This window comes from Salvelinus namaycush, chromosome 15 (genome assembly GCF_016432855.1).
Source record: "Salvelinus namaycush isolate Seneca chromosome 15, SaNama_1.0, whole genome shotgun sequence".
Classification (NCBI taxonomy): domain Eukaryota; kingdom Metazoa; phylum Chordata; class Actinopteri; order Salmoniformes; family Salmonidae; genus Salvelinus; species Salvelinus namaycush.
In genome coordinates this window covers 632,667-660,496 of record NC_052321.1, presented here as the reverse complement: position 1 = coordinate 660,496, position 27,830 = coordinate 632,667, and the positions used below count along the sequence as shown (strand labels likewise).

Sequence of the window (27,830 nt, the reverse complement as noted above, 5' to 3'; positions counted from 1 at the left end):
TGAGAGCAACATTGCATTCTAAAAGAGCGTCAGTCCTTTATGACCAAATAGTCAGAATGACGAGTGCACGCTACAGGTAAATACGTCCCAACTTCTGATCACAATGGCACGTTGTGGGAGGGTGAACTACCCGATAAACTACACATCTGTGGGTGACAACAAAGGTATCGAAATGAGAAGTGTGCATACATTTGTTCTTCATTTCACTTGTCAAGGCACTTCCTAATTCAATTCAACACAGGTAGGATATGTGGAGGGGTATGCAGCTTTTGAAATGCAACTCTCTGGACCATCACAAAGTTAGCAATGCACAGTGCTCCAACAGGCAACAGGAAGTTATTGACAGACCGACTCTTTGCCATGTGTTTACTGCCCTCTTGAGGCAACACAGTAGAAGACGGCATGAGGTAACAATCACTGGAGACTCAACACATCAATTCAATAGTAGTTGTGTTCAACAAGAGAGAGCTTTCAGTATTTCAACTGTAACATGTTTCTTTAATCAATCATAAAACTGATAAGCTAATTGTATTTATCAAAAAAAGTTGTTTTTGTACACAATCATTTATTCTGTTTAACCCAATCAAGGGTACACAACAGATTCAAACAAAAAGTATGGCATAAAATGGCTGTTCCTGTGTTATGAACTGTTTGTTGTTTTGCTCTATACAAAGAGTCTGACTACTGACCTCAGAAGTATTGACTTACCAAACGTCCTCATAATTTCAGCTGTTTCCTTATTTTGCATCAGCCAAGTTGGCATCGCAAACGTACCTCAAATGATGAGCAAGCAGTTTTGTATAATTTCAAATGTTAAACATGTGCTGTTGAAAACATGGTGAACAGTCTACCAGTGTTCACTTCCTCTTAGTCGTAATGTTAGTAGTGAGTACAGTAGCAGGTTGTGGGATCTCTCGGGCCCAGAGAATGGATGATTTGGGTTCTGTGGTTGGTCAGGACCTGCAGCTTGCGGATCAGCTGCAGAAGGTGCGGACTAAGACTGTGTGCATCAAGGATCTCCAACTGCTCCAAATGCTTCAACTGTTGGAGGCTCAAGAACTCCCTCTCTGGTACATTATAGTGTCTGAAAGAGTGGAATAGAAAAGTATGTCAGTATATCTGCTTGGCTTAGATTAATGAGTCAAACCTTTGGAAAATGTGCACATTAGTCACTTAACATGTAGACACTTAATTAGGAGTTCACCAGTAACTTATTACTACATCTGGGTTCATACCACAACACAGAAGTCAGATGTTAATATCTCACCGCATTTTAAGGGTCATGAGCTGGGGGAATAGTTTGGTGATCTCTCCGATGCTGCTGTTATAGCTGCATGGATCAAAGTGCAGATACAAGAGGCCTGAAGCCTGTTTCCCTAGAGCCTTCATGTCCATCTGCTCCACCATCACCTGCTGCAGAGTTAAACTGGTCACTGTGTTGGGAATGGAGTGAGCATAAGCACTGACGGGATGGCCTTCTGGAAAACAAAACATAGGACAGTCAAACATCTCCAAATGTAGCCACAGGACAGTCAGGACTCCATACTGCTGCCCCGTAACCCCACCAACTGTCAGACTCCATACTGCTGCCCCGTAACCCCACCAACTGTCAGACTCCATACTGCTGCCCCGTAACCCCACCAACTGTCAGACTCCATACTGCTGCCCCGTAACCCCACCAACTGTCAGACTCCATACTGCTGCCCCGTAACCCCACCAACTGTCAGACTCCATACTGCTGCCCCGTAACCCCACCAACTGTCAGACTCGTAACCCCACCAACTGTCAGACTCATAACCCCACCAACTGTCAGACTCGTAACCCCACCAACTGTCAGACTCGTAACCCCACCAACTGTCAGACTCATAACCCCACCAACTGTCAGACTCATAACCCCACCAACTGTCAGACTCGTAGCCCCACCAACTGTCAGACTCGTAGCCCCACCAACTGTCAGACTCGTAGCCCCACCAACTGTCAGACTCGTAGCCCCACCAACTGTCAAGACTCGTAGCCCCACCAACTGTCAAGACTCCATACTGCTGCCTCGTAACCCCACCAACTGTCCGACTCGTAGCCCCACCAACTGTCAGACTCGTAACCCCACCAACTGTCAGACTCGTAGCCCCACCAACTGTCTGACTCGTAGCCCCACCAACTGTCTGACTCGTAGCCCCACCAACTGTCTGACTCGTAGCCCCACCAACTGTCTGACTCGTAGCCCCACCAACTGTCAGACTCCATATTGCTGCCCTGTAACCCCACCAACTGTCCGACTCGTAGCCCCACCAACTGTCAAGACTCCATACTGCTGCCCCGTAACCCCACCAACTGTCCGACTCGTAGCCCCACCAACTGTCCGACTCGTAGCCCCACCAACTGTCAAGACTCCATAGTGCTGCCTCGTAACCCCACCAACTGTCCGACTCGTAGCCCCACCAACTGTCCGACTCGTAGCCCCACCAACTGTCAGACTCGTAGCCCCACCAACTGTCAGACTCCATATTGCTGCCCTGTAACCCCATCAACTGTCCGACTCGTAGCCCCACCAACTGTCCGACTCGTAGCCCCACCAACTGTCAAGACTCCATACTGCTGCCCCGTAGCCCCACCAACTGTCCGACTCGTAGCCCCACCAACTGTCAAGACTCCATACTGCTGCCCTGTAACCCCACAAACTGTCAAACTCGTAGCCACACCAACTGTCAGACTCCATACTGCTGCCTCGTAACCCCACCAACTGTGTAACCCCACCAACAGTGCATGACATGGAAAATGCTAGTTTGGCAGCTGGCGAATCACATACTTGCAATGTTGAGAATTGCCAGTTGAGGGAGTTCCCTCAGCCATGTTTTCAGGTGGCACCTGCTGGGATCCACATCCCTGTCTCTGTAGTCCACAGCTAGACTCTGCAGGGAGGGGAGGCACTTCAGCGCCTCTTCAGGTAAGGTGGGGTCCATGTAGTCAAGAAGCTCCAGACTGGTCAAGCCAGGTTGGCCGACCTGCGGATCTTCTAAAGACAGATTTTGTCATTGCTGAATTTAATAACTTAAAATGTATGATGATATAGGCTAGTACAGACATGTAACCATATATCAACATGGACTTCACACACTAGCTAGAACATAGGCCTATGGAGTAGCCTAATCAGCTTGTGAAAACCATGTGGTAGGCTATGCTTAGCTAATCATTCACTGTTTCACCAATGTTTTGTATGAGTAGTAAAAAGAAACTCAGGTACTGTACAATCAAAAGCTGTTGTCTTGCGTTGTAACTTTGCAAAGTGCCTCACCTGGAAAGCCATTTGTTTTAGAAATATTAAAATAATCATCTGGGAGAGAGCCATGTTGTGTTCCCATTTTCAAAGACAGATGCTTCAGATGTGGCAAGCGGTTAAGCATTAGGTGGAATATCTGTCTTGGGATAGGATGATTGCCTTCGTGATAGAGTAGAGACGTCAGATGGGAGAGCTTTGAGACAGCACTAATAATATCTGATCTTGGAGCACAGTGCATCTCGCACACACTAAAATGAGTCACTTGCTGCAGAGGCACAATTGCATCAGACAGTCCCTGGCCATAGCGACACCTGCGAATAGCCAGCCTCTTCAAGTTATGAAATTGCTTGAGAATTTCAAAGGCTTTCACGTCGAAACAATGCTCCACGGCTATTGTGGTGAGCCAAGGGAGTGATAGGGCAAGCTGTTTCCATTCTTTCAAACTTGCCTTCTGTACAACAACTGAGCTGATTTTCCTGCGGCGAAGAGTTGTCCAGAACTGCGAGGTGTAGGCACACAGCTTTTTAAGCACCACTGTGTTGCCTTTCCAAAGGGACCAGTGGTCAACCATCTTTTTGAAATATTTGCAGCATGATCTAATGTTTAGTTTGTCTGTCGTTGACAGATATCCAAACACGTGGACCCATACCTCCGAAGGTAGTTGTGCATCTCCAACCGTACGAAATGCCATATCTAAGCAATTGCTTCAATGTTGTTCTTCTTTCCTGCAGGCATTCGCAGGAAAAATCGTTTAACAGTAAACATCCCACTACATTATACAACTATATGCGCACATTTTGTTTTTCTTTTTGGCAGCACGTTCTAAGGCCATCTCGGTGAACGGAAGTTGTTTGCGGAAGTGACGCATTTGAAATCGCCGTCCAATCACAGGACATTCGAGGGAAGTTCAAATTATGGATCTCTGCGGTGAGTAACGTTAGTTAGCGATTTTACAGTTTATAATCAATGCATACATTCACAAATAGTATGTAATATAGAATACATATTGAGTAAATCCGGAGTAAGCGCCAACCAAATAATTTACCTTTGAAACGGCATATGTCATTTTAGCAGCAAGCTGGCTAACGTTGTTAGCTGGTTATCTAGTCGTAGGCTTTCAGTTTTTAGCTAACGTTAGCTAGCTAGTTAGTAGCTTGCTGGGTAAACTAGCTGCTGGTCACTTTGTTACTACCTCGTAATTCAACGACACTACGATGTAAGCTATAGCAGCCAGCTAGCCTAGTATAACCAGATTCCAGCAAATAAATAATTATCTTCTGTTTCCCCCCCATAGAAACCAGCAATCAATGGACCATTTTGAAATGATCAGATCGTGGTTGCATATAGTTAGCTAGTTTACTTCAGTGGCTCCAGTTGACATTCCTCTACATATCGTAAAAAACCGATGGTGAAAAACATGTTTACTCCGTCAAGACACAACAGAGAAGCAACTTATTTTCATGAAGAAGATCCAGTTGGTAGAGACCGAATTATTTTCCCTGCATTGAAGGCTTTTGGGACAAGCGAGCTGATATCCAGGGAACCCGTTGAAAGCCCAGCCAAGGTATTTGCGAGGATGAAAGCTAGAGTACAGGCAGAGATAATACCGGTTGAGAACGAGAAGACCAAAACGCCTAACCCCGTGAGAGAAAAACATGTCAGAGAAAAGCGAATCCAAGAAGAACATGGTGGAGTAATAAGCTCGCCTAGAAAACGACATCAGCATTGGGTGAACTATGAACAAAAGGAAACCGAGGACCTTGAATTCACTTATGAGGCAGAGGCTCTGACCCTTTCACCTTTTCAATCGCCAAGCAAGGGTTTGACACATTCACACTTTATGGTCCACCCACAAGACCTTCAACGACAGTCACCGTTGAAAGACATGGGTAGTAGTGCGTTCAAGCCAACCAACATAAATGCACAAAAGCAAGGCCCAGCTCTGGATGCTTTCTCAACAAAGTCCCAAAGGAAAGCTTTGTCATACCCGCACACTCTGCTCAGCTCAAATGACACCCAACAACCAGCACCCCTCAAAGACTTCAAACATGCCTCCCAGACAACCAACATAACTACACCAGTGAAAAGGTTGAATTCAATGGAAAAATTGGAATTTGGGGCACACAACATTGTACACGATGAATCAGTTTTAAGTAAGTTGTTTCAATTATCCTAAATTATTGTGTCAATCAAGGTTGCTTGGTTGTCAGAATACTTTAATTTATGACTTTGAGAAGTAAAATGATTTGTTTCTGTTTTCTGCCCAGGGTCCGAAGTTGTTTTGGATAGACTGCCATGCCTGGATTCTAGAGCAAAAACGTTTGCTCTTCTGAAAGAGAGAAGACTAAAAAGGGACCAACAAGACGGCTATCAAGTGAGCAGCCTGCAGGATCCCATGAAAGGTGACAGCTAGAAATGTAGAGTAGGGACTGTTATTCTGATTCTAATGACTCAAGCACCATAAGTGAACTGTTATCAACCTGTGATGTCGACTCAACAAACAAAATATCAACCTCTTTACAGGATGTGAGCGCAGCGTGTCGACCCCTGCACAACCCGCCGGGGGCACCGGAGAGGACACCAGTGTGAACGTGACCTGTAGTGTGCCCACTGGTCTATCAGAGACCAGCATTCCATCGAGGCCAGATGCCGGCCTCAGTCAGTGTGAGGTTTACCGTGACAAGCCTCCCCCCAGGCCCTTCCCAGACCTGGTGCACGACCCCCTCCTGCAGGTCTCACCGAAGATATCCATCCCCAAGAAGCAGGAGGCTGTATTCCAAGCCAAGCACATAGCAGAGTCCACTGGATCCAATGTAAGTAGATGGTTTTGATGATGCTGCTTCCTTTGGATTTGTAGGCTGATGACTGATGCTGTTTCCTCTGAGTTCATTGCTTTTAGCTTTGTATTTTTGCTGGGAGGTAATGTTTTCTTGTATGGCACTTAAGTTTTCTATCAGGACTTGCATAACCATAGATATCTACCTATATAACTATTTAATGTCTATTGCTTGATAGGTTACAGGGATTCACCTTAGACACTGGCTCCTGAAGAGTAGGAACGACATGTTTTATGTGGATGGTGTCCGTGAGTAAGTAGAATTTGTTTCTCGGAATCATATGAAGTTCACTAACACATTATTTTTGTAAAAGCAAACATTGATTCACTTACTTAGTATGCCTCTATGCTTTCCACCAAGGGACAACAAGATGCCCTGGCACAGCAACCTTATTGCAAAGCGAATCTCAACAAAACACCTGAAGACTACTTCTGGCAACATTTACGTCCTGGTGGGAAAGATGACCCCGGATTTCAGCGGAACTGGTAAGTCAGAAATAATCCGCCATTTTGGAATATTGGGAAAGTGAGACTCCAGAAATATTGGGAAAGTGAGACTCCAGAAATATTGGGAAAATGAGAAGACTCCAGAAATATTGGGAAAGTGAGACTCCAGAAATATTGGGAAAGTGAGACTCCAGAAATATTGGGAAAGTGAGACTCCAGAAATATTGGGAAAATGAGAAGACTCCAGAAATATTGGGAAAATGAGAAGACTCCAGAAATATTGGGAAAGTGAGACTCCAGAAATATTGGGAAAGTGAGACTCCAGAAATATTGGGAAAGTGAGACTCCAGAAATATTGGGAAAGTGAGACTCCAGAAATATTGGGACAGTGAGACTCCAGAAATATTGGGACAGTGAGACTCCAGAAATATTGGGAAAATGAGACTCCAGAAATATTGGGAAAATGAAACTCCAGAAATATTGGGAAAATGAGACTCCAGAAATATTGGGAAAATGAGACTCCAGAAATATTGGGAAAATGAGACTCCAGAAATATTGGGAAAGTGAGACTCCAGAAATATTGGGAAAGTGAGACTCCAGAAATATCGGGAAAGTGAGACTTCAGAAATATCGGGAAAAGGAGACTCCAGAAATATTGGGAAAGTGAGACTCCAGAAATATTGGGAAAGTGAGACTCCAGAAATATTGGGAAAATGAGACTCCAGAAATATTGGGACAGTGAGACTCCAGAAATATTGGGAAAATGAGACTCCAGAAATATTGGGAAAGTGAGACTCCAGAAATATTGGGAAAGTGAGACTCCAGAAATATCGGGAAAGTGAGACTTCAGAAATATCGGGAAAAGGAGACTCCAGAAATATTGGGAAAGTGAGACTCCAGAAATATTGGGAAAGTGAGACTCCAGAAATATTGGGAAAATGAGACTCCAGAAATATTGGGACAGTGAGACTCCAGAAATATTGGGACAGTGAGACTCCAGATATATTGGGAAAGTGAGACTCCAGAAATATTGGGAAAATGAGACTCCAGAAATATTGGGAAAGTGAGACTCCAGAAATATTGGGAAAGTGAGACTCCAGAAATATCGGGAAAGTGAGACTTCAGAAATATCGGGAAAAGGAGACTCCAGAAATATTGGGAAAGTGAGACTCCAGAAATATTGGGAAAGTGAGACTCCAGAAATATTGGGAAAATGAGACTCCAGAAATATTGGGACAGTGAGACTCCAGAAATATTGGGACAGTGAGACTCCAGATATATTGGGACAGTGAGACTCCAGATATATTGGGAAAGTGAGACTCCAGAAATATTGGGAAAGTGAGACTCCAGAAATATTGGGAAAGTGAGACTCCAGAAATATTGGGAAAATGAGACTCCAGAAATATTGGGAAAATGAGACCAGAAATATTGGGAAAGTGAGACTCCAGAAATATTGGGAAAGTGAGACTCCAGAAATATCGGGAAAGTGAGACTCCAGAAATATCGGGAAAGTGAGACTTCAGAAATATCGGGAAAAGGAGACTCCAGAAATATTGGGAAAGTGAGACTCCAGAAATATTGGGAAAATGAGACTCCAGAAATATTGGGACAGTGAGACTCCAGAAATATTGGGACAGTGAGACTCCAGAAATATTGGGACAGTGAGACTCCAGAAATATTGGGAAAGTGAGACTCCAGAAATATTGGGAAAGTGAGACTCCAGAAATATTGGGACAGTGAGACTCCAGAAATATCGGGAAAAGGAGACTCCAGAAATATTGGGAAAGTGAGACTCCAGAAATATTGGGAAAGTGAGACTCCAGAAATATTGGGAAAATGAGACTCCAGAAATATTGGGACAGTGAGACTCCAGAAATATTGGGACAGTGAGACTCCAGAAATATTGGGAAAGTGAGACTCCAGAAATATTGGGACAGTGACACTTCAGAAATATCGGGAAAAGGAGACTCCAGAAATATTGGGAAAGTGAGACTCCAGAAATATTGGGAAAATGAGACTCCAGAAATATTGGGACAGTGAGACTCCAGAAATATTGGAACAGTGAGACTCCAGAAATATTGGGAAAGTGAGACTCCAGAAATATTGGGACAGTGAGACTCCAGAAATATTGGGACAGTGACACTTTTTTTTTTTTTGGTTCTGTACTCCGGCACTTTGGATTTGAAATGAGATCATGACTATGAGGTTAATGTGCAAGCTCAGCTTTCATTTTGGGGTATTCTCATCCATATTGGATGAACCATTTAGAAATTATAGCCATTTTTGTACATAGTCTCCTAGTTTTAGGAGACCAAAAGTATTGGGACAAATTCACTTATGTGTATTAAAGTAGTCAAAAGTTTAGTATTTGGTCCCATATTCCTATCAGGCAATTACATCAAGCTTGTGACTCTACAAACTTGTTGGATGCATTTGCTGTTTGTTTTGGTTGTGTTTCAGATTATTTTGTGCCCAATAGAAATTAATGGTAAATAATATATTGTGTCATTTTGGAGTCACTTTTATTGTAAACTGAACAAAAATATAAACAATATGTAAATTGTTGCTCCCATGGTTCATGAGCTGAAGTGAAAGATCCCCAGAAATGTTCCATCATCGATGAAAGATGAGGTGTTGAAATCCTAAAATGGTGTCCAGAAGAAATAGGTGGGATGAGCCGAGGGATAAAATTACAATCAAAAATAAACATTAAAAAAATGATGTCACTAAAAAGGAAGGGTGTTACATCCAATGCCTGTTTGGGGTATTTTGTGTCGATGCCCCATATGCTGATGCCACGGAAGCGCTCACACACACACATGTAAAAATAGTGGCACACACAGTTAGCCTTGCTGTTTTAATTTGATTGATCTTTGATGGCTTTTGTTTTATATTGTTATTTTGTTGTTCTTGCCTATTTCTCTCTCTTTTACTGGTGGTTGGCACATCAGGTGGGTAGTTTGTTTGGGTGGTGATGGTGGTTCGGAGGGGGACAATACAGTGAGCTCCAAAAGTATTGGGACAGTGACACGTGTTGTTGTTTTGGCTCTGTACTCCAGCTCTTTGGATTTGAAATGACACAATGACTAAGAAGTTAAAGTGCAGACTGTCAGCTTTCATTTGAGGTACATTTTTGTCCGTCTCGGGTGAACCGTTTAGAAATTACAGCACTTTTTATACATAGTCCCTAATTCGAATCTATCTAATCGAATATAATCCGCTGATTCTAAATTGAAGATAAATACTTTTGCTAAGAGTATTAATATATTATCGATTTACTGACCAGTCTCTCCAAATCTCCTAACAAAGCTATTTCGAGGGTTAATTTTTATATTAATGTAATGCTTTTTCAGCCATTCCTGAACCTGAGACCAGAAGCAGGCTACCTGAGGGCAATACCAGAACAAATGGTCTATTGATTCTGTATCCTCACAACAAAATCTGCAGAGCTGCGATGTTTGTATTTGAGTTGAAAAGCATAGTGTGAAATCTTGCGTCGTTTTATATATCAGCAGATACAGTATTCATACCCCCTTGACTTTTACCAAATGTAAAAATAAATTTTTATTTTATTTATTTAACAAGGCAAGTCAGTTAAGAACAAATTCTTATTCACAATGATGGACGACGCTGGGCCAATTGTGCGCCGCCCTATGGGACTCCCAATCACGTCCGGATGTGACTCAGCCTGGAATCGAACCAGGGACTGTAGTGATGCCTCTAGCACTGAGATGCAGTGCCTTAGATCGCTGTGCCACCTGGGAGCCCGTTGTTGCATTAGTCTCAATTCAAAATGGATTAAATCAAGTTTTTTTTTTTTTTACTCATCTACACACAATACCCCATAGTGACAAAGTGAAAACATGTTTCACTTTTGGCAACGATTACAGCTTTTTGGGTAAGTCTCTAAGAGCTTTGCACATCTGGATTGTACAATATTTTATTTTTCCAAATTCTTCAAGCTCTGGCAAGTTGGTTGTTGACCATTGCTAGACAGCCATTTTTAAGTCTTGCCATAGATCAACATTTTAAGAATAAAGTCGGAGTTATATTTCAAGATTAAAGTAGGGGATTTGGTTAACTGTATGCCTCCCTGGCTCCCTGTTGCTGTGTGTGCCACCATTTGAAATGCCTGCAGTTAGATGACCTGGTGAAACTATACTTTAGAATTGGCTTTACTTTCTCTTCTAGCACAAAATAACCATATTATTAGAGGTAGGACTATTAGGACCTGGAAGAGGTTGTACCACTGATTATTTTCAGGAGGAGGAACCACACGGATGAGGTAGAGACAGGTTGCTTTTGTATGTATGTGGTTGGTGGGGTCTAATACACTTGTTCAAACAGGTGTCACACACATACACTGTATCCCCAAAGCAATACCGTTCTAACAGCCATGGTGCGTTGTCAGACTGCAAAGAGACATGGAGTTAAGTGTATCAGTGTTATGTGCCCTTCGAATTCGCTACAATGTTATCCTCAATCCCCTGCATATGCCAACACCGTGCATAGTGTATTTGAGAGAGTAACTGCTAGGACAACGAAAGGTTAACTTATAAATGTGTGCGTAATGGCATGGTGTTTTTATATAGGCTCCACCTCCAATGAAGCAGTGTTAGAGGCCTGTGATTTATTATCTTGTTAATGTAGGTCACGGATTGTGTAGAGAAGGATTGGTGCGTCGCCGTCGGGCTCAAGGGCTGCACCCAAACCCCAGTCATGCACTTTCCATACGCACGGGGCAGGGGTTTGGGTAAAGCCCCGCCCGAGTCGGGTTATAATCATGAAATGATTATGACTAATAAAATGACTAACAGGCAACTGGTCTAGCCACTAGCCTCCTATAAGGTGAACCAGTGGTAGCCTAAATTAGTGGTATAGCAGAGACAAATAGCCTAGAACGGAGACGATGCCCCTGTTTTGGGATATGCATCCTTGAAGACATCACTGATAGATGGATAGTGAAAGGAGATATTAGGCTTGGCTACCAACCAAGTTAAGTCAGATCAGTGATTTATTTCTTTATAGCCTATCATCATTTATCTAATAGGCTTATATTTAGACCAATGACTATTTCAGGAACGGGAGAATCCATCCATGAATATATTCAAACAGCGTCTCAGATTAGCTGGTTTGCGCATGCAGGAGTGGTCCTTGAGTTGCCTTCTCCCACAGTCACTTGTGTAAAACCCTTGTTCGTTCCTCCTGCAGCGGTTGGATAGGTACTTTCACTTGACCGCTGTAACGTAAGATTAGCCTACAGGTTAAGGTACTCAATCGAGTGGTCTGCTATAGGTTTATAGTGGTGTTTAAGTGAATCTGGAGAGCAGTTTGACATGGGACACATACAGTTAAAGTCAGAAGTTTACATACACCTTAGCCAAATACATTTAATCTCCGTTTTTCACAATTCCTGACATTTATTCAGAGTAAAAATGTCCTGTCTTAGGTCAGTTAGGAACACCACTTTATTTAAAGAATGTGAAATGTCAGAATAATAGTAGAGAGAATGATATATTTCAGCTTTTATTTATATCATCACATTCCCAGTGGGTCAGAAGTTTACATACACTCAATTAGTATTTGGTAGCATTGCCTTTAAACAATTTAAACTTGGGTCAAATGTTTCGGGTAGCCTTCCACAATAAGTTGGGTGAATTGTGGCCCATTCCTCCTGGCAGAGCTGGTGTAACTGAGTCAGGTTTGTAGGCCTCCTTGGTCACACACGCTTTTTAAGTTCTTCCCACAAATTTTCTGTAGGATTGAGGTCAGGGCTTTGTGATGGCCACTCCAATACCTTGACTTTGTTGTCCTTAAGCCGTTTTGCCACAACTTTGGAAGTATGCTTGGGGTCATTGTCCATTTGGAAGACCCATTTGCGACCAAGCTTTAACTTCCTGACTGATGTTGCTTCAATATATCCACATAATTTTCCTCCATGATGCCATCTATTTTGTGAAGTGCACCAGTCTCTCCTGCAGCAAAGCACCCCCACAACATGATGCTGCCACCCCCATGCTTCACGGTTGGGATGGTGTTCTTCAGCTTGCAAGCATCCCGGTTTTTCCTCCAAACATATTGATGGTCATTATGGCCAAACGGTTCTATTTTTGTTTCATCAGACAAGAGGATATTTCCCCAAAAAGTACGATCTTTGTCCCCATGTGCAGTTGCAAACCGTACTATGGCGGTTTTGGAGCAGTGGCTTCTTCCTTGCTGAGCGGCCTTACAGGTTACGTCGATATAGGACTAGTTTTACTGTGGATATAGATACTTTTGTACCTGTTTCCTCCAGTATCTTCACAAGGTCCTTTGCTGTTGTTCTGGGATTGATTTGCACTTTTCGCACCATAGTACGTTCATCTCTAGGAGACGAACGCGTCTCCTTCCTGAGCGGTATGATGGCTGCGTGGTCCCATGGTGTTTATACTTACGTACTAAATACCTTCAGGCGTTTGGAAATTGATCCCAAGGATGAACCAGACTTGTGGAGGTCTACATTTTTTTTCTGCAGTCTTGGCTGATTTCTTTTGATTTTCCCATGATGTCAAGCAAAGAGGCACTGAGTTTGATGGTAGGCCTTGAAATACATCCACAGGTACACCTCCAATTGACTCAAATGATGTCAATTAGCCTATCAGAAGCTTCTAAAGCCATGTCATAATTTTCTGGAATTTTACAAGCTGTTTAAAGGCACAGTCAACTTAGTGTATGTAAACTTCACACCCACTGGAATTGTGATACAGTGAAATAATCTGTCTGTAAACAATTGTTGGAAGAATTACTTGTCATGCACAAAGTAGATGTCCTAACCGACTTGCCAAAACTATATGAGTTTTAATGACTCCATCCTAAGTGTATGTAAACTTCTGACTTCAACTGTACACATGGTCTCCAGGATCCCAAGAGAATTTCCATTATGCACAGATTTTTTGCAAGGTGATCGTCTAGGCTACACAGCAGAGCGTTGTAGTGAATTCTGAGGACAGACTGACAGTGACTCCTGTTTGAACCAGTTTATTAGATCATTACATTGTTGGCCATGTTTGTTTTGCTCCTACTTTTTACCCCTTTTGAAAAAGTCGAGGGGTATGAATACTTTCTTTAGGCACTGTACACACTGTGCCATGGAATCGGTATATCAAAAATCTATTTTTTTTCAATCAGTGTGGCGCAGCTGTAAACATCCTGATCCTCAAAGGAAACTGGTATACTTTCTATTTATGGTATTTTTATTCCTCAGCCAGTTTTGATCCTTTATATTGTACAGACAGACCTGTTCCCTGCTTCCTCCCCCTGCCACTTGCCTCCTCCATTTTTGGGGTAGTGCTGTAACCAAATGGTTGTAATCTTGGATTGAGCAGACCCTCCCAAACATTTCCGATAACTCCATGTAAGACATAACTCTACCATTCCAATTTACAATTTTAATTTAAAAACTAAGTATCCTTCTCAAGCATATTTTCCATAAATACAGGTCTTTCATCAAACACTACATTTGAGTTCAACCATAATATTAGTATTTTCTGGGTGATTACATTTTAATTGTAACCAACTCTGTATTGCCTGTTTCAGAAAGAGATACTTTAAACGAGGTTTCATTTTCAATGAACCCGAAAATGAGAACTGTCAATCTGCATAAATGCTTTCTTGTTTTTTGTGCCTTTCTCCTTGACCAGAACTTCCAAAATGGCTGTTGAATAAGTTTCTCTTTGGCTTTCCAAAGGATTGGAAGAAATACCTTGAGCGCTTTTTGTCAGAGCCGAAAGGGTAAGTTGTGTCACTGTGTTCCGGGCCGTTTGTATCAAGCGTCTCAGAGGACAAGTGCCGATCTAGGATCTGGTCCCCCTGTGACCGAAAAGGTAAAACTGATCCTAGATCAACACTCCTCCTCTGAGACGCTTTATACAAATGGCTAATGATGGGGGGGGGGGATAGGTAAGTTACTTATGATATTGTTTTCAACTGTATCCACTATTATTTTTGCGCTAGTCAGCTGTACCTGCACCAAAACTGTGAGTAAGACCATTAAATAGGTCAACATTCACAAATCCCAGGACCAGACAGATTACCAGGATGTGTACTCAGAGCATGTAGTAAGACCTTTAAACATGTCAACATTCACAAAGCCCCAGGACCAGACGGATTACCAGGATGTGTACTCCGAGCATGCACTGACAATTTTTAAGCTCTCCCTGAGCCAGTCTTTAAAACCTATATGTTTCAAGCAGACAACCATAGTCCCTGTGCCCAGGAACGCCAAGGTAACCTGTCTAAATGACTATCGCCCCGTAGCACTCACACCTGTAGCCATGAAATGCTTTGAAAGACTTGTCATGGCTCACCTCAACACCATCCCAGAGACCATGGACCCACTCAAATTCAGATACCGCACCAAAAGATATTAGCAAGACAAAGGAGCTGATCGTGGACTACAGGAAACGGAGGACCGATGTGTTGTTACCTACCCTTACCACGGGAGCTTCAAGTTCCTTAGTGTCCACATCACTAAGGTCCTATCATGGTCCAAACACACCAACAGTCGTGAAGAGGGCATGGCAATGCCTATTTCCCTCTCAGGAGGCTGAAAAGATTTGTCATGGGACCTCAGATTCTCAAAAGGTTCTACAGCTGAACCATTGAACATCCTGACTGGTTGCATCACAGCCTGGGATGGCAACTGCTCGGCAAAATTGTCAAAATCCAGCCACCCAAGTCATACACTGTTCCCTCTGCTACCGCACGGCAAGCGGTACCAGAGCGTCAAGTCTGGGACCAACAGGATCCTGAACAGCTTCTACCCCCAAGCCATAAGACTGCTGAACAGTTCATCAAATGGCTATTTGATGGCTATTTACATTGACCCCCTTATTTTATTATTTTTTGCACAGGCTCAATGTACACTCACTGGATTCTAACCACACACACTCACTGGATTCTAACCACACACACTCACTGGATTCTAACCACACACACTCACTGGATTCTAACCACACACACTCACTGGATTCTAACCACACACACTCACTGGATTCTAACCACACACACTCACTGGATTCTAACCACACACCCTCACTGGATTCTAACCACACACACTCACTGGATTCTAACCACACACACTCACTGGATTCTAACCACACACTCACTGGATTCTAACCACACACACTCACTGGATTCTAACCACACACACTCACTGGATTCTAACCACACACACTCACTGGATTCTAACCACACACACTCACTGGATTCTAACCACACACACTCACTGATACTTCAACACACACATGGACACACACATTCACATTCCTTCACACTCTTCATACTCTGCTGCTACTATGCATAGTCATATTAGCTCGACCTACATGTACATATTACCTCGACTAACCGGTGCCCCCGCACATTGACTCAGTACTGGTACCCCTTGTGTATAGCCTTGTTATTGTTATTTTATTGTGTTACTATTTTTCCTTTTAGTTTATTTAGCACATTTTTCATACTTAAAAAAAAAAACTCTACATTGTTTAAGGGCTTGTAAGGAAGCATTTCACGGGAAGGTCTACACCTGTTGTATTCGGCGCATGTGACAAATACATTTAATTTAATTTGAAAGCTCCTTTTCTTTCATAGCTTGTTCTCCATTTTATTTTAAAAGCAAATCTTCTCCCTTCGGGCTACTCAGGTTTAACACTGTAGTCATATCTGTTAACATCCAGTCTTTCTGTTGGGTCTTCAAATGCAGTTCAGAAGGTAAAAAGGGGAGCAAGGGCCTGATAACACCCCGGAACCAAAACCACCTCTCCACCAAGACACAGGACAACACATCCCAAAAGCCAAATGCCACTAAGAGACGTGAGTCCAAAAGTTGGCATCACAAATGCTCACTGTATTTATACTGGTAGTACATGTCTGTTGTTTTCATCAAGATTCGATTCATTGGTATTTCTCTGTAGAGACTTTCTTCCTGTTTCTTTAATCTTCCTGTTAATGTTTAATCTTCCTTGTCCTGCAGCTACTCGTTGCAGTGCCACCGGTGCGGTGAGCAGTGCTAATGTTTCCCGGAGTGGCCGCCTTATCAAAACCCCTCTGGAGTACTGGAAAGGGGCCAGAGTCATCTTGGATTGCGACATGAACGTCACCATTCATGCGGGTTATGACAATTCGTCTATGCTTTACTCTGTAAGCTGCTGTTCCATGGTCTTTTGCTTCAATTAGTCTTCTGTTGTAGAGCACCGTATCCCCAGCCATTCCACCTATTCCATGTATTGCTGTTCTAACACACCTGAGTCCACTAATCACCAAGCCCCTTCATTAGTTGAATCAGGTGTTCTAGTTGTGGAATACATTCAACACGTGGAACAGCTGGGTGTAATCAGGTTGGTCCTGGTCGGTTCCTGGATGAGGGCCAGTAGGAGGCACTCTTTCCTCTGGTCTAAAAAAAAAAATCCCAATGCCCCAGGGCAGTGATTGGGGACATTGCCCTGTGTAGGGTGCCGTCTTTCGGATGGGACATTAAACAGGTGTCCTGGCACTTAGTGTAAAAGCAGGGGTGTTAACCCCGGTGTCCTGGTTAAATTCCCAATCTGGCCCTCATACCATCACGGTCACCTAATCATCCCCAGCTTCCAATTGGTTAATTCACCTCCCCTCCTCTCCCCTGTAACTATTCTCCATGTCGTTGCTGTACATGAGAATGTGTTCTCAGTCAACTTACCTTGTAAAATAATTCATTGATATGCCATTTCCCTACTTTCTCAGCAAGTCAGCACACCTGTAGCCAGAGTACTGTTAGACGGATCACCAAAACCGGCCAAGGTTTTCTTACCTCCAACGAAAGGTATGTTTAAAAATATATATATTTATACATAAGCCTTAGGAATGCATTTATCCTCATATTCCAGCTGCAACAAAGATGGGGACTACATTGTATTTGACAGTGTTATGTTGTGTTCTACAGAGCGGCTGCGAGGTGACACTAGTGAAGAGGAGACCATGCCTCTGAGAAAGGTGAAGGCTTATCACAGGCCTTCGAGGTCGAAGCCAGAGGAGAGCTCCCCTCACAGGGCCCTCGAGTCTCGGTGGTGTAAGGCTGAAGACAACGCCCTTTCCAGGGTCCCCAAAAGGCCCAAGAAAGCCAGCCCAGAGCCTCACAAGTCCATGTCTTTGGAAAAACCCTCTCACAGGAACCGAGGAAGACCCAAGAAAGCCAGTCCAAACTCTCAGTGGTCTAAGCCTGAGAACCCCTCCACCAAGGGTGCAGGCAGGCCCAAGAGGGTCAGCCCAGCATCTCAGAGGTCCAAGTCTGAAGTGATCCTCTCTCCCAAGCTCCAGGGATGGCCCAGGAAGACCGGCCAAAGATCTTGGAGTGCCACAGCGCCGGCCACGTACGCAGACCGTGCCCCACAATCCCCGACCCCTCCACATCGCTATCTCCAGGGCGCTAACAAACAGCGCAATGACGACTCGGACAACGCCAATACATCCTCAGAGCTGTTACCAGGGAAACAAGTCAAGCGTTCAGAAAAAGTAGACCCTCCGAGAGTGCTTGATTTTCCAAAGACGAGGGTCCATCGTCAGATGCTCCCAGCGAAAATCCGGGATGACATTGTGATGGCGAGGAAAGATACGGGAAAACCTGCACCCACCAAGACCAACCCACAGAGGCTGACGCGGAATAGGAACGCTCAGTACAATGGTCATAGTACTGCCGGAGAGTCCCAGTCTGATGACGACTTCACACAGAAGATAAAGCCCAAGGCAGTCAAAACGGGACCCATAAAGCCACGGCGTACGATGACACGTGGAAGGGTTCCGGAAGATTCTCAGACAGCATCGGGTGGTTCGTCGACTTCCCAGGACGACTGTGAGAGGAAATTGAGTAAAAGGGACGGCCCACGGACACTGAGAGGAAAGGGCAGCAAGTTCCTCAGGGTTCAGCAGAGAGAAAAGGAAGAAAATGGAGATCAGTGGACAGAGGCAGAACTGTTGAGACTACATGAGTAAGTTTGCTACAGTTATCTACATAGTGGTATTATGTACAAACATATGGCAGTAAAGCAGCCAAATGACTATAATATAGTAGACGAGAAAGTATGTACTCAACTGAAAGTATGTACTCAACTCTGGTTAAACAATAGTCTCCTTTTATAATGTACAATGTTGAAGAAAAGTTTGAAATTAGCTAGCATGTTTAAAATGTGTGCAACGTGCCTTGTTTATACAGAAACGTGTATGTCAACTTCCTGTGTGTACGTTTGGCTTTCAGGGCTGTGACGTCACTTCCTAAACACAGTTCTGACTTCTGGGTGAACGTTGCCATGGAGGTGGGCAGCCGTTCAGCTGAGGACTGCCAGAAGCAGTACAATGTCCAGGCCCCCACTTTCTTGGCACCTTCCAAGGCCACCAAGAAAAGAGAAGTTCTGCAGAAGAGGGAGCCATGTAAGTTACCTTGTCTACCATTTTTATCCTTAATAAATCAATCAAGGCATCTTGATGTGTATTAGTGTAGGTTTCCCATCCCAGCTATAACCATGACAACCCCTGCTTAGCTTCTGTGATTTACACATTTATTTTTAAATGTTAAATCACAATCTATACAATCTGTCCATTCAATAAGAATTACAGAGAATGTATGTATTTGTATTTATTACGGATCCCCACTCTTCCTGGGGTCCAGCATAATTAAGGCAGTTATACAATTTTAAAACATTACAATACATTCACAACAGATTTTACAAACACATTAAGTGTGTGTTTTCAAGCCCCTATTCTACTACCACATATCTACAACACAAAATCCGTGTGTATGTTATTTTGTGTTTGTATGCATGTGCCTATGTTTGTTGCTTCACAGTCCCCGCTGTGACAATGTCATTATATTATATTTGAACTGTAGTGGTGGAACCACCCCGGATAACCGCAAGGAAGGGCACACTGAAGCGGAAGCAGCAGGTGCGAAACCTCCTGGACCACATGCCCAAAGACGACCACGATGACATCTTCAACAGCTCGCCCATGCAGAACAAGCGGGTGAAGGTGTGTTTCCGCCTGGGGTGCACCATTTCAACCACTCAGCAATGTTGTCGTTTATTGAAGTTCTTTTGGAAAATATTGCTTATATGCACATTATGTGGTGCTGGAGGTCAAAGAATACATTCAACAAAATTCAAAGAAGTCTCTGCACACATTGTAGAAAAATAGTGAAGACATCAAAACTATGAAATAACACATGGAATCATGTAGTAACCAAAAAAAGTGTTATACAAATAAAAATATATTTGAGATTCAAATAGCCTTTGCCTTGATGACAGCTTTGCACACTCTTGACATTCTCTCAACCAGCTTCACCTGGAATGCTTTTCCAACAGTCTTGAAGGAGTTCCCACATATGCTGAGCACTTGTTGGCTGCTTTTCCTTCACTCTGCAGTCCGACTCATCCCAAACCATCTCAAAGTCGGGGGATTGTGGAGGCCCGGTCATCTGATGCAGCACTCCATCACTCTAATTTTTGGTAAAATAGCCCTTGCACAGCCTGGAGGTGTGTTGGGTCATTGTCCTGTTGATAAACAAATGATAGTCCCACTAAGCCCAAACCAGATGGGATGGCGTATCGCTGCAGAATGCTGTGGTAGCCATGCTGGTTCAGTCTGCGTTTCATTCTAAATAAATCAGTGTCACCCGCAAAGCACCCCCACACCATAACACCACCTCCTCCATGCTTTACGGTGGGAAATACACATGCGGAGATCATCCGTACCGCGTGTCACAAAGACACGATGGTTGGAACCAAAAACTCAAATTTGGACTCATCAGACCAAAGGACAAATTTCCACCGGCCTAATGTCCATTGCTCATGTTTCTTGGCACAAGCAAGTCTCTTCTTATTGGTGTCCTTTAGTAATGGTTTCTTGGCGGCAATTCGACCATGAAGGCCTGATTCACGCAGTCTCCTCTGAACATGAGATGTGTCCGTTACTTGAACTCTGTGAAGCATTTATTTGGCCTGCAATTTCTGAGGCTGGTAACTCTAATGAACGTATCCTCTGCAGCAGAGGTAACTCTGGGTCTTCCATTCCTGTGGCGGTCCTCGAGAGCCAGTTTCATCATTGCGCTTGATGATTTTTGAGACTACATTTGAAGAAATGTTCAAAGTTCTTGAAATTTTCCGTATTGACTGACCTTCATGTCTTTTACTAAAGTAATGATCAACTGTCGTTTCTCTTAGCTTATTTGAGCTGTTCTTGCGATTTAATATGGACTTGGTCTTTTACCAAATAGGGATATCTTTTGTATACCACCCCTACCGTGTCACAACAAAACTGATTGGCTCAAACGCATTAAGAAGGAATGAAATTCCACAAATTGAATTTTAACAAGGCACACCTGTTAATTTAAATGCATTCCAGGTGACTACCTCATGAAGCTGGTTGAGAGAATGTCAAGTGTGCAAAGCTGTCAAAGCAAAGGGTGGCTATTTCATTCTCAAATATAAAATATATTTTGATTTGTTTAACACTTTTTTTGGGTTACTACATGAAGCAGCCAACAAGTGCTCAGCATATGTGGGAACTCCTTCAAGACTGTTGGAAAAGCATTCCAGATGAAGCTGGTTGAGAGAATGCCAAGAGTCTGCAAAGCTGTCATCATGGCAAAGGGTGGCTACTTTGAAGAATCTCAAATATATTTTGATTTGTTTAACGCTTTGGGTTACTACATGATTCCATATGTGTTATTTCATAGTTTTGATGTCTTCACTATTATTCTACAATGTAGAAAATTTAAAAAAAAATAAAGAAAAACCCTTGAACAAGTAGGTGTTATAAAACCTTTTACCGGTAGTGTAGAGAAAGATTGTCATGTTGCTTTCATGTGCAAAATGTATATTTAACAGCAGCTGATAGATTGCTTGTGTACCAAATTGATATTTCAAGACAGCCGACAGCTTAACAGAAATCTTGTAGCAGTCAGAAATGGAGTGCCAGAACTGAATGTGCCCTCTTGTGAATTAGTTGCCCACAGTGTCTCCCAATGGGAAAGAAGATGTGTTCATGGACTCTGAGCACGACCCACAAACCCCCAGCTCATCAAGATTCCCATCAATGAAAACTCCTCAGTGTCTCCACATCACCCCCGGCATGATGGGCTCTGTGAACAGGTAAATGCTCAGTTGGTATAGCATGGTGACCTTGGCCTGATGGGCTTGGTGAACACAGTGGTGACACGGTGGTGCTCATCTGGTAGAGCATGGCCCTTGCAATGCCAGGGTAGTGGGTTCGACACATCGGAAATCAGGCTACCCGATGGGACTTTTTGATAAATGTAGAAAATCGCCAATCAAAATAAACGTTCTACCACAGTGACCATGTTATTTTTGCGAAGCCTATTTGATTCTTTACGTTTATGTGAAAACTATTTCTAAGATGCGTACTTTGTTTTTCCGAACTCACTTCACTTGCGCATAAACACGGAGTGTACAAAACATTAGAAACGCCTGCTCTTTCCATGAGACTGACCCGCTGAAAACAATGATCCCTTATTGATGTCACTTGTTAAATCCACTTCAATCAGTGTAGATGAAGGGGAGGAGACAGGTTAAAGAAGGTTTAAGCCTTGAGACAAAGAAGGTTTAAGCCTTGAGACAACTGAGACATGGATTGTGTATATGTGCCATTCAGAGTGAATGGGAAAGAAAAATATATAAGTGCTTTTGAACGATGCATCGTAGTAGGTGCCAGGTGCACCGGTTTGTGTCAAGAACGGCAACGCTGCTGGGTTTTTCACGCTCAACAGTTTCCCTTGTGTATCAAGAATGGTCCACCACCCCAAGGACATCCAGCCAACTTTGACTGTGGGAAGCATTGGAGTCAATATGGGCCAGGATCCCTGTGGAATGCTTTGGACACCTTGTAGAGACCATGCCCTGATTAATTGGGGCGGGGGGGTGCGCAACTCAATATTAGGAAGGTGTTATTAATGTTTTGTACACTCGGTGTAGAGACAGGCTTCTGCTACTGGCGCTGGGACATGTGCTGATCAAATACACTGCTGGATCGCCGATTTAAGCTGTTTACGTGTACTAATAGTTTGATAGATTGCTCAGAAAACCAGATGTTTCAATCTGCGTATGCTCACTTTGATTTGTACTTTTCGCCAATTTTAAGATAAGTAGAATAAGGTGTTTACATTACTTTTCCCATACAAGGCCTTCTGCCATAATCAGTTTAATGTTGAATTATTAGTGTGCATGTAAATGTACTCATTGACATGTTTTTGTTTTTAAATCAGTCACTCATAGTAGCCTGTTATTACAAGAGAGGTGATACTATGGGTAAATAAATTAATGATTGTTGGTTTTCTCACCATTTGTAAAATCAGAAACTTTTCATCAATTTTTTTCAGAGACAACGATGACAAGTATATCTACCAACTTCAAAAAAGAATGAAAAAAGGCCAAGCGAAGCTGTGTAAATTGGGGGCCGCTTCAAAGGTAGGCTGTTTTGAAAGGAATATTTCTGAGGAGCTTATCGACCAAAGAAGGGCCTGGTTCAGTCACATATATATATATATATATATATATATACTGTATTTCTGGGGCCATTGTGAAAATGAACTCGTCTCAAGGATGCCAGGAACAGCTGTCTAGTGTAGTGCTCTGGGGAAAATGTGAGTCAGGAGAGGAGACCTTTTTAAAGTCATTCAGTCATATGAATATGCCAATAGATTTCTTATTGTTAAACAGGATGTATATACCACAGGAGGTTGGTGGCACCTTAATTGGGAAGGACGGGCTCGTGGGAATGATTTGAATGATATCAAACACATGGTTTCCATTTAATTCGCTCCGTTAGAGCCATTATTATGAGCCGTTCTCCCCTGCGCAGCCTCCACTTGTATATATATATATACAGAATTTTATTCAATGTTTTTCTGCATTTTCCATCTAGTACACGCCAACGCCATCAGCCAAACGTGTTTTGAAAAGATGCAATACCGGTAAGTGTTCTTTTGAATTAAGATTTTGTCTTGATGTATTTTACACTTGCATAACTTGAGAATTTGGCAACTTTATTCACTCAATAATATGTTTTACTTGTGTTTCAGCGGAGAATGATTCTTTTGTGGTCTGGGAAATGTTCCCTGACAAGGAGGACCATTCAGTGGAAAGTGGGGAAGAAGAGGATTATTATTTTATGGATGATGACTGAGCTGCAGATTCACCATGGGTCTCTTTACTAGACTCCAAGCAGGCCGAAAAGGGGAGGGACCTACCTGAGTTTATCTAATAAGAAACGCTAGTTTTCGTTGCAAAACGTTTAGCTATCGTTTGTACTAATGAATACACCCTGTTTGGATTATTACGTTTTAAAACAGGAAATGAAATGCTGTAACATTGTCAAAAGTTATACATATACACTGTATAGTTGTCAATTACGTTCTGTGATTCAATCCCCACTGCTGTTTTAAAATGGGTTTAAAATGTTTTGTTTATATATTGTGCCACTGAATGCAGAGGATTTTTACAATAAATGTTAATTCTAGTTCTTTGCACGACTCCAATAAATGTGGACTTCTTTTTACTTGTTAGCAAAACTATTTTAGAGGTATTTGTTTGGTGCTGAGAATTATTTGGTTGGGGGGGGGGGGCAAAACATTTTTGCCCTTGCTACAGCCTGCTATATCGGTCTGCTAGTACAGGACTAGCAAAGGACCAGTGCACTACTTTTGTGATTCTTTAAAAATATATATATATTATTCAGATTTTTTCAGGGGGTGCTGCAGTACCCCAACTTCCCACAGCTATGGCACCTCTGTGTCCTGATATGCAGCTCAGACTGATCAAGACATTTTGTGAGCAAACAATTCTATTGTTGCAGAACCAATGAGAAAAATAAGAGCTTTTTCTACACACAAAATTATATTGTCAACAACCCAATTTGTAAGTCGCTCTGGATAAGAGCGTCTGCTAAATGACTTAAATGTAAATGTATACCACCTTTACATATTACTGAACAACATATAATTTTGGTATATTACAAATTATAGAGTATTTCCATCATGCAACAGCTCATCACATAATCTATTTTCAGGACACCAGAAGACAGGGCTCATGTAGGCACGATTGGCCCCACAGAGAGGTTGGAGCCAACATTTGCTTTGAGGCAGCAGAATGTGGACAAACTGGAAGACCTGTTGCTACTGGTGTTGGAGCCAGAGTCTGCACAATATGGTAGAAATCGTTGTCATGCTTAAAATGGCAAACATTTTAAGCCATTTCTGGCTTCACTTAAACAATCTAGTAGATTCTAAGATGAAACTTTAGCTAACTAGATTCTGAGATGAAACTTTAGCTACTTTTATCCCCTTGTATCATTGTTGTATTACCATGTACTCTCATATAAGGCCTTTATAGCACTGTCAATTCTGTCTGTTTTAGGCAAGCACCTGACTAGAGGACGCGTGAGCAACTTTGAGAGAAAAAAAAAACAACTTTTTATTGCATTTGTGCCTGGCTGTCAGTTACCACAGCCACAATCATAAACCCTGCCTATTTCAACAATTTATCTAATTAAAATGTGATTTTAAACCTAACGTTAACCACACTGTTAACATAAAATTAAAGTCAAAAAGCACGTTTTTGTTTTCATCCATTTTTACGACATAGACCATTTTGACTTTGTGGAAACCGTTGTGCCTGGTGAATCACACGCGTGTCTGCCCTCTAATTGGCCAGAATAGTACCACCTGATCTTGCCGCTCCTCCTGACTGCCCTGCATTTTTGAAGACATTTATTTTCATTGTTAGTGGCCACTAGAGTATCAGGTTAATTTAATGGATAATCTGTGACCATCCTTACTCCAGGACTTCCTCCAATGTACCATGACTCACTCACACAAGTTCCTTAACAACAAAGTTGCTCAGTGTGGAGAATGTAACGTCTTTCATTTAAATAAACCCAGTCCAATTCTCAAAGGATTGGGTGAAATCATTATTTTCGGTTAAAACATCAGGGCCACATTTAGTTGGCACAACGTTTTGAAACGTTACAGATTGAAATGTCATGAATAGGCATGCTTGTTCTACATAATATATTTATATCTGAACGTTCCACATCGCTATTCACTGATGGCTAAGACTTAACCACCCATGTCTGGTCCCAAGCAAATCTAACCCTAGATCAGCATTCCTTCTCTGCGATGCTTTATGAACACAGACCTCAGCTGCCACAGAGAGTGAGGCTTTCTTCGTCTCCTGTTTTCAAGAGTGGCACAGGCAACTGCTTCCAGGCAGCGAGTTTCACCACTTCGTGAGAAATGGCCACTCCCCTAGGGAGGTGATCGTCTGCATACACGGTGCACAAGGATGTTCTCCAGCATCTTGACTTCAGTGAACACCTAGTTCATCATCACCATGTCTGAGGTTGTGAAAGAAATACAACTGACATCTGATGATTTTTATTTTATTTTTATTTCATGATAGCTATAGTCTTGTCAGTGAGGCTGTAGGTAGCTAGTACAGTTATAGGTAAGTAGCTAGTATGGTTAAATGTAGGTAGGTAGCTAGTATGGCAATAGGTAGGTAGCTGTAGGTAGCTAGTACAGTAATCGGTAGGTAGCTAGTACAGTTATCTGTAGGTAGCTAGTACGGTTATAGGTAAGTAGCTAGTATGGTTAAATGTAGGTAGGTAGCTAGTATGGCAATAGGTAGGTAGCTAGTATGGTTATAGCTAGGTAGCTAGTACGGTTATAGGTAGGTAGCTAGTACGGGTATAGGTAGGTAGGTAGCTAGTACAGTTATAGGTAGGTAGCAAGTATAGTTATAGGTAGGTAGCTAGTATGGTTATAGGTAGGTAGCTGTAGGTAGCTAGTACAGTAATCGGTAGGTAGCTAGTACAGTTATCTGTAGGTAGCTAGTACGGTAATAAGAGGTAGCTGTAGGTAGCTAGTACGGTAATGGGTAGGTAGCTGTAGGTAGCTAGTACGGTAATGAGTAGGTAGCTAGTACAGTTATAGGTAGGTAGCTAGTACAGTTATAGGTAGGTAGCAAGTATAGTTATAGGTAGGTAGCTGTAGGTAGCTAGTACAGTAATCGGTAGGTAGCTAGTACAGTTATCTGTAGGTAGCTAGTACGGTAATAAGAGGTAGCTGTAGGTAGCTAGTACGGTAATGGGTAGGTAGCTGTAGGTAGCTAGTACGGTAATGAGTAGGTAGCTAGTACAGTAATAGGTAGGTAGCTGTAGGTAGCTACTATGGTAATGGGTAGGTAGCTAGTACAGTTATAGGTAGGTAGCTAGTACAGTTATAGGTAGGTAGCTGTAGGTAGCTAGTATGGTTACAGGTAGGTAGCTGTAGGTAGTATGGTTATAGGTAGGTAGCTCTAGGTAGCTAGTACGGTTATAGGTAGGTAGCTAGTACGGTAATAGTTTAAGCAAAAACTCACAGGAAGTACCAGGGACGCGCTCAATACAGAAGTGGTCTGATGAAGTGGATGCTAAACTACTGGACTGTTTCGCTAGCACAGACTAGCGAAACACTATGTTCCGAGATTCATCCGAGGTAAACCCAACAGTAAACTGTCCAGTGGCGCGAGCCTACCGGACGAACTAAATACCTTCTATGTTGCATCGAGGCTAGCAACACTGAACCATGCATGAGAGCACCAGCTGTTCTGGATGACCATAGTCCCTGTACCCAGGAACACCAAGGTAACCTGTCTAAATTACTATCGCCCTGTAGCACTTGACAAGGCATTTTCCCCCTCAGGAGGCTGAAAAGATTTGGCATGCGCCATCAGTTCGTCAAAAAGTTATACAGCTGCACCATCCAGCATCTTGACTGGCTGCATCACCACTTGGTATGGTAACTGCTTGGCATCCGACCGCAAGGCGCTACAGAGGGTTGTGCGTACAGCCCAATACAACTCCAGCCACCCTTTCTCTCTGCTACCGCACGGCAAGCGGTACTGATGCATGGTTAACTATTTAACTATCTGCATTGAAACCTTTTGCACTAACTCTATTGATTCATCACATAGGCTGCTGTTACTGTTTTATCTATCCTTTTGACTAGTAACTTTATCCCTGCCCATATGTACATAACTACCTCATTTACCTCGTACTCCTGCACATCAACTCAGTACTAGTAGCCCAAGGTATCATTACTCATTGTGTATTTATTCCTTGTGTTATTCATTTTCATTTTTTTCTCTAACATTAGTGGGAAGGGCCTGTTAGTCTACAGCTGTTGTTTATAAATATTGAGACAAATAAAATGTG

At 42.7% G+C, this 27,830-nt stretch overlaps 2 protein-coding genes across 2 annotated transcripts; one reads left to right on the top strand and one right to left on the bottom strand.

Annotated features, from left to right (window-relative positions):
* Nucleotides 1–350: 350 nt before the first annotated feature.
* im:7136021 lies at nucleotides 351–4,120 on the bottom strand. The gene is made up of 4 exons (XM_039008839.1): nucleotides 3,293–4,120; nucleotides 2,807–3,013; nucleotides 1,268–1,478; nucleotides 351–1,084 (listed from the first exon to the last, which is right to left on the bottom strand). The coding sequence occupies exons 1-4, from the start codon at nucleotides 3,966–3,968 to the stop codon at nucleotides 880–882; spliced, it is 1,299 nt and encodes a 432-aa protein (XP_038864767.1). The 5' UTR covers nucleotides 3,969–4,120; the 3' UTR covers nucleotides 351–879.
* Nucleotides 4,121–4,160: 40 nt separating this feature from the next.
* mis18bp1 (MIS18 binding protein 1) lies at nucleotides 4,161–24,114 on the top strand. Its single transcript, XM_039009158.1, has 17 exons — nucleotides 4,161–4,204; nucleotides 4,572–5,430; nucleotides 5,545–5,679; nucleotides 5,801–6,090; nucleotides 6,293–6,366; nucleotides 6,475–6,599; nucleotides 14,240–14,330; nucleotides 16,300–16,409; nucleotides 16,570–16,736; nucleotides 17,316–17,394; nucleotides 17,515–18,556; nucleotides 18,823–18,995; nucleotides 19,453–19,592; nucleotides 21,567–21,712; nucleotides 22,957–23,044; nucleotides 23,502–23,550; nucleotides 23,659–24,114. The coding sequence occupies exons 2-17, from the start codon at nucleotides 4,683–4,685 to the stop codon at nucleotides 23,760–23,762; spliced, it is 3,561 nt and encodes a 1,186-aa protein (XP_038865086.1). The 5' UTR covers nucleotides 4,161–4,204; nucleotides 4,572–4,682; the 3' UTR covers nucleotides 23,763–24,114.
* The last annotated feature ends 3,716 nt before the right edge of the window (nucleotides 24,115–27,830 follow it).